The sequence below is a fragment of the Balaenoptera borealis genome (assembly GCF_965194805.1).
Source record: "Balaenoptera borealis genome assembly, chromosome: 7".
Classification (NCBI taxonomy): Eukaryota; Metazoa; Chordata; class Mammalia; order Artiodactyla; family Balaenopteridae; genus Balaenoptera; species Balaenoptera borealis.
The window spans coordinates 53,132,954-53,143,589 of NC_138864.1; the positions used below are offsets into that span (position 1 = coordinate 53,132,954).

Below are 10,636 nucleotides of genomic sequence, written 5' to 3' on the forward strand. Positions count from 1 at the left end.
CCGTATTTGTACAATGGTCGAACACGCAGGGTTGCTGTTAGGAATCGGAGATGATACACGTAAAGCCCTAGAACAGACTGCCATTTAGTAGAGTCAGTAAACGGCTGCTCACGTTAGTATTATTTCTACCTCATCTATTGGGGCATCTTACCAACAAGGTTAGGTCCTCAGAGATGAGTGGGAGTTGAGTGGGCCCCAGACCCTGGCCCCCATTTCTACGGCAGCCCAATTTCAAACGCATTCCATCATCCCCATAGGGACACTCAAGTTTGTCAACCCACGTGTCCTTATGGCAGTGCAGAAAATATGGTCATTATACCTACACATGAACTATGGACTGACCCCAAGAAAAAAAAATGACTCAATTTAGTAGACCCAGTCTATTACCACAGAACTGCAACAACCTTGTCTACAGAGGGAAAAACTCAGCAGACCACCAGCTTCTGAGAGACCAGGTCTCAGTTTAAGTTTTTTCTACGGTACTGTGTTATGTTTACGGCCTCTTTGCTGAAGCTCAGCAAGGAGAGGAGAGAGTGAAGCCCTTAACTGCACGAGAGCCTGAAGCACCCCTTCCTGTTTTGGTACCCAGTGCTCCAGGTTTCTGAACACGAGCCCCTGCCTTCTCCTGATGGTTTAGGATGTCCCAAGAAAGCAGGTTACTTTTTAGTGATGCCAGATGCTCATTTCACTTAAGATTTAATAAATATAACAAAAAAGAAGCAGACTCACAGATACAGAGAACAAACTAGTGGTTACCAGTGGGGAGAGGGAAGCGGGGAGGGGCAAGATAAGGGCAGGGGATGAAGAGGTACAAACTTTTAGGTATAAAATAAGCTACAAGGAAGGAAATATTGTACAACATGGGGAATATAGCAAATATTTTATAATAACTATAAATGGACAGCAACCTTTAAAAACTGTAAATCTCTTTATTGTACACCTGTAACCTACATAATACTGCACATCAAGTATACTTCAATTAAAAAAAAAAAAACTTAATATATATAAAATCCAGAACTAGGTAAGGCACTGTGCCGAGTGCTAGAAAGGCTGGAGAAATAAGGCAACTGGCTCCTACCCTCAAGGAGCTTAGACGCTGGCCGGGGAGGCAAGATCTATACAAATCCCTCACAGCACAAGGAGTAAATACCAGGAGACGTCTCTGACCACCAGGCTCGTAGGAGGGAAGCATGGGTGCAGGCTGGGTTGTGAGGGAGGTTCGAAGGTGGGAAATTAGACTGGGCAGGATTCAGATATGTGGGGAAGAGAGGGTGTCACAGCAAGAAGAAGAGCATTTGCCAAGAGCTCAAGGAAAGGGATCCGTGGAGAGGTGCCAGTCTGGACTGGGTATCCACAGAGCAACGGTGAAGACCAGGGATGTCAGCCTCCCTATGCGCCAGCATCCTCTCAAGAGCCTTCTCAAAATACAAATGCCTGAGTGCAACCCCCAGAGATCCCCAGTCCTCTGGTCTAGGGGTGGGGGAGGAAAAGACTGATTAGAGCAGGAGAGAAGGAAGTCCTGGCGTCTATCATCCTGAACCGTTTCTCCTGCACAAGAAATGGCAACTAAAAGTGGTTTGGCCGCCCGGATGAGAGGCAAGGGGACAACAGATCCGATCCCTTGGGCGACTAGCTCTGCTTTGAGGGAGATAGGTGTTGTGCTCAGAGAATCACCCAGAAGCTGTGTCAAGAGGCCGGAAGCCCGCACCCCTCGGAGGACAGCCTTTGGGGGTCTGGGCAGGGGTAAGGGCGGCAGGCAGACACAACAATCCTAACCCCAGCTTTGTTCTTAATTAAGCAACAACCCTCACCTCCAACCCGAAAAAGGCAAGAAGTAGCATTCTCATCTTACACTACTATTTGCAGAAGCCAAATGCTCCAATTCTGAATGGTCTGAATTCGACTACAGGTCATCAAAAGACCTTGTTTTTCACTGTTTTTGTTTATTTGCTTTTTTTTTTGCAGGGAGGGGAGGTAAGGATCAGGAAAGTGCTTTAGAACATGGAACTTCCGCCTTTGGAACCAAAGATCTGAGCCTCAGGACCCACTAACTTGCTCCCTACACGGAAGGTCCCCCTATATTATCTGACTCCAGTGTATGCGCCTTCCTCCAATGTCACTCACTTTTCTTACATCACATCCAAGTAGGAATAAAGGGACAAGAATGGTCACCACCGTTCTCAGACGATGAATCACTTATTATTAGTGAAAATCAATAGAAGAGGCTGGTCCAGGAACCGGCTTACACTACATTCCAAGGAATGAAGTATTCCCCGCTCGCCCATTCGCAGTAGCTGTCGGATACTGCTTTGCCCTCTTCCCCAGAGAGAACCATCCTCCCTCTCCCCGCTAGGTTCACCAATCCACTGGCTGAAACTGAGTTCGGATGATTCCGCAGCCAGCCAGCAAATCAAGAAATCAAGATCGACTCACAAGCCCTGAGGATAACTTAAAGCCTTTCCATTACCCAGACAGAAAGACAGCCCAAAGGAAATTTTAAAGGCAGCCGTGGACAAGAGTGGTGGGGGGAATACCTCCAGGTTATAGTTCGTACTAGGAAGGGAGGAGCAGGGGATAGATTCCTAGAGTGACATTTCCCGAAGCGGGCTCTGTGGACACTCAGCTCAGACCTGCTGAGGGCGAGGGGCGTGCAAGGTAAGAACGGAGTTAAGGCACTGACTGTGCCAGTGAACAAAAGGCCAGCCGCGGAAACAGCACAGGAAGTAGTACTCGCCCTCCCGCTCCAACCACAGTCTCAGTGAAAATTAGCACATTTTAAAGGTTCTGAAAAGTCCCGCAACAAAGAAAAATGTTTCACGATCGTGACTATACAACCACCGTGACTAATAACTCACTTGCTTTAGAACTGCACTACCGGACACGGGAGTACCAGCTGTATGTGGTCACTGAGCACCTGAAGTAGCTAGTCCAAACTGAGACGGGCTGTAAGTGAAAATCCACGCTGCATTTCAAAGGCTTAGTGCGGAAAAAAAGGATGGAAAAATATCTCCACTTTTCATATTGAGTACATATGGAAATGATAGTATTTTAGATGTATGGAATTAAATAAAGCATAGTATTAAAATTAACTGCATCGGGCTTCCCTGGTGGCGCAGTGGTTGAGAATCTGCCTGCCAATGCAGGGGACACGGGTTCGAGCCCTGGTCTGGGAAGATCCCACATGCCGCAGAGCAACTAGGCCCGTGAGCCACAACTACTGAGCCTGCGCGTCTGGAGCCTGTGCTCCGCAACAAGAGAGGCCGCGATAGTGAGAGGCCCGCGCACATACTTTGTAAATATATGGCTACTAAGACATTTAAAATCACATACATGGCTCATCTTATATTTCTACTGGGTAGCGCTCCTTCAGAAAGTGCTAAGCAACAGCACATGCTCAGAAACCTCAGATACATTGTACTACCGTGGCATTTGTGCCACATTTGTTTTCCCCCGAAAGAGATGTATTACATCCCAGAACTGGGGATGGAATAAAAACAGACGAAAAAAGCATCTGGATATTCTGACCAGGATTGATGCGACAGCCCACCTAGCAATATGTAATTCCAAAGGTATCAAGGAATGAATATGTTTCCTTTTCTTGTCTATTATCCCTTAGATGTTTAAGTAACAACAGAAAACTGTTTTGCTTTACCTTTCGCTCCATGGCTGTGTCTGTAAAGTTATTCCTAAACATCACGCTAAAGACTGAATGAATCTGGAGTTTGGTATCCTTCAGGGACTGCCCACAAGGGTGCTGCTAGGGGCCCACTGGGTTGTGTATTTCTATAGCAGATGCTAGTATCTTTCACTCACTCCATGACTTTGGGCAAACCACTTCACCTACTTCCTGTGGAAGAGCCAAGTATGTGAACGTCCACAGTGACTTCTGGAGCATGTGACCCAGACTGTGTAAGTCACCTCACCATTTACTATCCTAGGCAACTCGTGAAACATCGCCAGAGGAGAGCCAGTTGTGCGACTAAACACGTAGCCTGCTTCGTAGTTCAGCTTCCCTGCGTGTGAAATAGCAGTAACAACACCCATCTCACAGAGGAACTGGGTGATCAAACTAGGGAACGCTGAATGCAGAGCACGCTGCCTGGCACTGAGGAAACACGACTTCCCTCCACACTCTGCTCCGTGCACTTCAGTCATCTCGGCCACAGAGGGAGAGGCTGGACCTAAAGCTCTGGTCCTTTCTAGGCTTAAAATTAAGAGGCTATCTCTGGTCAGTTGTTAAAAGGCAGATAAGATTACTAAAAGCTCAGAAGACCTGTCAGAATAGGACAGGAAGTGGGCTTTCCCCTTTCTCGATTCCCTTCCTCAGAGGCGAAAGCACGCTGGGAGCGCACACATGCAGGGGCCAGTGAAGGGTTTCCCAGGGTCCCGGGGAAGCCTCCCGGCTCTGGCAGTGACCATCCTCCAGCGGAATGGCTCCACTGTAACGTGTCCTATCCTTTCACTATTGAGGCCCCATCCCTGTGCGCTGCCCACTCAGGTCCTCAAAATCATTTGCTGTCATTAAAGACACACGCCTCGGGCTTCCCTGGTGGTACAGTGGTTAAGAATCCGCCTGGCAACGCAGGGGACACGGGTTCGAGCCCTGGTTCGGGAAGATCCCACATGCCGCGGAGCAACTAGGCCCGTGCGCCACAACTACTGAGCCTGCGCTCTAGAGCCCGCGAGCCACAACTACTGAAGCCCGCGTGCCTAGAGCCCGTGATCCCCAACAAGAGAAGCCACAGCAACGAGAAGCCCGCACACCACAACAAAGGGTAGCCCCCGCTCGCCGCAACTAGAGAAAGCCCGTGTACAACAATGAAGACCCAACGCAGCCAAAAATAAATAAATAAAAATAAATTAAAAAAAAAAATAAAGACAGACGCCTCTCCCTCCTCAGATACGGCATCTCAATTTATACAAAACATGATGCTTCTTCCCATCCTCAGACCAGAAGTCTCTCTCCTTTCTCCATTCTGTACAATTTCTGTATGTCCAATCATACTGTCAGCCCCACACAGGAAGCTCAAGGAAGCAATTCTGAGAGATCTGGAAATATATATTATTCTTATTTTTTTTTCCTCCGAGTAGCTGATTCTACTGTTATGATGCCTAAAATTGCCTAAGTAATGCTAGGGGTGTATGCTCTTGGATTAAATAAATCTGCAGTAAACAGAGATACATTTGGAATAGTCAATTTCTTGGATGGGTTTCAAATGGATCATAGGCAACAGGGAAACTTACAGTCATTGACTATTTGGGCCCAAGTGAGTCAGAAACATCAATATTTCTAAGTGTCTCTATAAATCAACAAGTCCCTTATGGAGTCATCTACCTCAGTATTCAAGGGTCAAAGGAGGTCAGAGGTCTGCATCACCCAGAACCCCAACCTGTGCACCAAGGTATGTAGAGGAGACACTGAACTTCTTGGCTCTCAGGACAGCTGGGCAGCCAGATGCCCTGGGTCCGACCCCTTCAAGCAGCTAGCTGCCTCCATTCTCCAGGCCCCAAATCCTCTCCTAATCAAACCCCAATTTAGGGGCATCCATATCTGAAAGCCGAAGGCTACCGGACACTCTGAATGTAGAATCCATCCTCTAAGATCTTCCCCAAGCTTCCCAAACAAAGTGACCACTCTCTCCCCTGTACCCCAACACGTCCCCTCTATGCCCTCTCAGAGCACAGATCCAACCGCATCACGTTTGCTCACATATTTCCCCCATCTACCTGGGTTCCTTGGACACCCCAGGGCCTATCACATAATGCTCAATAATGTTAGCAGACTGGAATTCCCTGGAGGTCCAGTGGTTAGGACTTGGCACTTTCCCTGCTGAGGGCCTGGGTTCAATCCCTGGTGGGGAACTAAGATCCCACAAGCCATGCGGCCAAAAAAATTAAATAAAATTTTAAAAAAATAATAAAATGTTCGGGACTTCCCTGGTGGTGCCGTGGTTAAGAATCCGCCTGCCAATGCAGGGGACACGGGTTCGATCCCGGGTCCAGGAAGATCCTACATGTCACGGAGCAACGGAGCCCGCGAGCCACAACTACTGAGCCTGCGCTCTAGAGCCCACGAGCCACAACCACCGAGCCCGCGTGCTGCAACTACTGAAGTCTGCGCACCTAGAGCCCGAGCTCCGCAACAAGAGAAGCCACCTCAAGGAGAAGCCCGCGCACCGGAACGAAGAGTAGCCCCCGCTCGTCGCAACTAGAGAAAGCCCGCGTGCAGCAACGAAGACCCAACGCAGCCAAAAATAAATAAAATAAAATAAATTTTAAAAAATAAGTAAATAAAAAATAATGTTAGCAGAAACAGGAATATCTACTGGACCAGGGCCGTGCTTCTCAAAACCAGGTGTACTGTGGGCTGGGATTATGCAAAGTCACAGGATAAACAAGGAGCAACTTCCTAGACATAAAGCTTAAAACATTTTCTTATAAAGTCCCTTTGAGAAGAGAAAGCAAAATCCACATGGAGTTAAAAAAAAAGAAATAAAGTAGTAGCCTCCTGGCAGGCTGGCAGCTTCCAAATTCAGGGTCATGCCCCAGGCTGTCGGGTGTACAAGTTCCCTATCCTTTCTGCTAAAGAGGTCCCTGACAAGCTGAGAAACCCAAGAAGCTCTGGACTCCATATGTGCCCTACTTTTTGAGAGGCTGAAAGTACTTTGTCAGGGGTCAAAGATCACCTATGCCACTTTCTAGGTGAAAAAAAAAACAAACAAAACTAGCTAATCTTGCCCAAATGACTCAGAAAGTTAATGTTGGGGACAGGAAAAGAGCTCTCTTCAATTACTGGCCCAGGACATCACATGATTAAGCTTGTAAGAAGACATTATACTTTTTAAAAGCCTAAAATAATGTACTACTAGCTTCTTTGGGCCTGAGACACTTTGATCACTTCCTGGAATGGAGTCCCATCAAAGAAACCCTCATTTCACGCCTCCCTTTTTCTCTGCTCGGCTGCCTCAGCAGTAAACTCTTAAGGGCTCTAGATAAACACGAATCAGAAGCACCTCTCTTGGGCTCTTACGGAAGCCTCAGGTGCACACCTGAAGCCTCTTGAAGGTCAGCACTCCAGCTGGACCAGCGGATGTGCAAACACCATGACCACCTGGCCTTGGGGAAGAGGGCTTCCGCACTCCCGTTTAGGACCCCCAGCAGCCCAGAACTTTCTGAACTTTTCTCCACTCCCCAGCCTTCAAGGCTCTTGGCCAACCCTGTACCAAAGAGGAAGCCGAGGGGCAGCTCAAGTTATCTTGAGAGGGATGAAGCGGGGTTGAAGGCACTTTCTTGCTCCAAGGGCCTTCAGGGGCCGCAGAAGGACCCAGCAGGGCTCCGGGTCGGTAGGGGGCGGGGAAGGGGAGGGTGCGGACAGACCCACAAACACAAGCACCCAGGCCCCGAGTCCCGGACCGCACTCACCTTGGCCGACGTCTCTCCGAACAGTGGTCTGTTGTCGAGGCCACTGGTGCCGTAGGTCCTGTTGGAAAAGTCCTCCATTTTAGGGGTTTCTTCACTGTCCCGAAGCCACTCAAAGCCGAGCCAGCATTGCCTCCCGAAGTCCCGGGTCTACGACTCGCGGCGCCGCCGGTCACCGAGCGCTCATAGCCGAAGCCCAGGGGGGCCGAAGTCCCGGCGGCGGGGGTGGACGCTCAGACCCACGGGACGAGGCCGCTCCGCCCGAGCCCCGCTCCCCTCCTCATCTTGAGCAGCTGCCGCAGGAAGTGAAAAGAAACAAACACAGCGTGGCCGCCCCGCCCGGCGGCTCCCGCTTCCCCAAATCTCAGCGCCCGGGCCGCCGGGCTCGCGCCGCAGCTCGCGGAGCAAATCGGCTTCCCCGGAGCTCCCCGCTTCCCCGCCCTCGCCACTCCTCTCCGTGACACGGTAACTTCTCGTGCTTTCTAAATGTTCTGGTGATCCCTTCACTATCGGGGGGGGGGGGGTAGTTTTTCCTGGGAGAAGGCATTACCAGCCGTCTGCACCGCTCCACCCCTCTCGCCCCAGTGGCCAGCGGCCGGAGAAGTGAAGCCGCCGGAGCAGAGCCGAGCGCTCCGCGCGCCCCTCCCGCAGCGCTCTGGGATCAGGTCGCGGCGGCGCCGAGCGACTCGGATCCCCGCTCAGGTGTTGCCTGTACCCGAGGGCCGGCGCGCCTCCCGCAGCTCCCCTGGAGCTCTCGGGGCAGGAGGAGGGGATCCCGCCCCGGCCCGGCCACCCTCCCGGAAGCGCCCCGCGCCCGCAGGCCAAACCTCGGCATCCCCAGCCGCCCGTTCGCTGGGGAGTCCCGGCCGCACTAGGGAGCACGCGTCCCGGTCCACGCCGACGCTGGAAGGCGGAGCAGAGCCTCCGGGGCGTGGCGGAGCGAAGGACCTTCCCTGCTGGCAGAGAGCCAGCACGCGGGCCGGGCGGTGCGCGGCGGGTCCCCGCTCCGCTCCCCCAGCCGGGACCCGCGGCCACCGTCGCAAACCGACTCGGCCCGCCCAGGCCACGTCACGGCCGAGGCCGCCAATCCCGCGTGCCGAGGCGCCGCATTGGCTGCGGAGCTTTATTTCTAGAGGGGCCAGTTTATTCCCCGCCGGGCGGCCGTTCTCCTCCGCTCCTTGTTTCTCAGCCTCTTAGTAATTAGCGCCTGCGCGACCCACGTGGGCTGAGCAGATTTCGGAAGATAGCCTTGCAGTGGGCTGAAACTTTTTAAAAACAACCAGCCTGCTTTAACCACCCCAGTCTTTGCACCACTAGCACGGAAAGGGGGTCGTTGATAAATATGGTTTGGGGTTGTTTGTATGTTTGTCCTGTGATAGGGAACCTATGTCCTGGACAGTGACGGTCGGGAGGTAATACGTGCTTAGGTATGTCTTGGACTTGTCCACTCATCCTGCTGATGATGATGCTGATTAAGCATATATATGCAGCCACAGAGAACCAACCCGTCGTTATGTCAGCCTCTTCGGGTTTGAGAACGCAGAGAACCGGAGGTGGACAGGCCCCCTAGGCAACATAGCGTCACTCTACATTTGGGATCATTTATAAGTATTAGGAAACAAATGCAACCACGCTAGGTACCCTGGACACTACGGTTCCTACACTGAAGAAAGCTGTGACTACATTTGTTGGCAAGGAGAGCCCGTGTTGCAACATTGTAGCCCTGTGACACTTAGAATCCAAGCAAAGATTCCACGTGGTCCCTCTAGAGTTTGGGACAAAGGATTAGGACAAGGGATGCACTAAGAGCCACAGAGCTACAGATGTGAAATTTGCAACACTGAGTAGAATTGGGCATGGTGCCTATCTGATCTACCAGTTATATATTTTATGAATGATCTTCTCTTTGTTCAGGACTTTTTGTTCTGAGAGGAATGCTACACAATCTTGCACCCAGTTCTATTAGAAGTTTGACCCAATAAATAATTTCAGGTCACTCACATGCTGCCACATTCATTCAACAAATACTTCTGAGAACCTGCTCTGTACCAGGCAACCACCAGACAGGGTAATACAGTAATCAAGAGATAGTCAAGGTCATATTGTTGAGGCTGGAGTACAGATAGAGACACATGATTACAGTGTAGAGAAAGGAGGAGGTACAGTGGAGTGACTAATAGCACAAGCTTTGAGGTTGATCATATCTGCCCTCAAACCCTGATGCCACCATCTACAAGCAATGTGATCTTGGGAAAGTTATCTAACATCTAAACTCTCTTGAGCTCCTTCCTATGTAAAAAGTGAAGATAATAAAAAATGGAACCAGAATATCTAACTTCAACCGTTTTGCTTTTTTTAGATAATCTAATAGAGAATATTTCAGACACCTGGCAAGTAAGTATCCAAATGGTAGTTGTCATCAATGGTGATGAGTGCTGTGATCTGGACACTAGGGGCACCATGGACATACATGGGAGGGCACCCACCAGATTCGGGTGGCAGGGAAAGCTTCCTGGAGGAGCCTTCTAAATCAAGACCCCCAAAGAAAAGCATTTGTTAGCCAAGGTGAGGAGGAGAGTCAAGAAGACAGGTCAGAGAGGCTATATATTCGTGTAGGGTGTATTTGAGGAGGAAGGTTGAATCAGGAATGGTGACCCTTTTGCTCAAGAGCTGCTTATTCTCTTGTCTCATCAATTTCCTGTGCCTCTGTTCCATTGCTTTTCCTAAAAACCAGCTTCCTCGTGACTACTACTCACCCCACACTATAACATACCAGTGGCTTTAGTTTGTTTTTGGTGCTAAACTCGGGGAAAATGGATCTTACCACTCCAGTGCCCACCAGTGCTCAGTGGGCTGAGTCTCTATCTTCGAGTTCAGATTCTCATGAGAAATTTCAACTGGCTGAGTCCAGATGATGGACTGATTTCAAGTTGCATGAGGTCTTCCACCGCAAACAGCCAACAGGTGGGACCAAGTAGAACATATTTTCTAGGGACCACCCCCTTGAGGAGGGTAGGATAGAAGATTGTTTAAATAAGGAAGAGAGTACGTATGTATCAAGTCAATGATAGGATTATCCAGTGTCTTGCTGCTCACAGTGTGGTCCCTGGACCACAAGCATGGCATCACCTGGTAACTTCTTAGAAATGCAGAGCCACCCCAGATCTACTAAATCACAATCTGCATTTTAATAAGATCCCCAGGGGATTCGTACACA

The 10,636-nt window shown here is 50.1% G+C and overlaps 1 protein-coding gene across 7 annotated transcripts in view; it reads right to left on the bottom strand.

Moving 5' to 3' along the window:
- The window catches only part of TMEM243 (transmembrane protein 243), a 31,142-nt gene extending 22,593 nt beyond the window's left edge, over window positions 1-8,549 (bottom strand). For 3 of the 7 annotated variants that reach the window (XR_014246512.1, XR_014246513.1, XM_082398670.1), the window contains exons 1-2: window positions 8,247-8,489; window positions 7,423-7,712 (exon numbers count right to left, since the gene is read on the bottom strand). Coding sequence is in view for 5 of the 7 variants with exons in the window: in XM_082398670.1 (XP_082254796.1) it covers window positions 7,423-7,500 (78 nt within the window). In the remaining 2 variants the exon portion in view is untranslated. Of the gene's footprint in view, window positions 1-7,422; window positions 7,956-8,246 lie in introns of those variants that run through there. The other 4 variants (XM_082398674.1, XM_082398672.1, XM_082398673.1 and 1 more) reach the window with 4 other exon arrangements.
- Window positions 8,550-10,636: the final 2,087 nt, after the last annotated feature.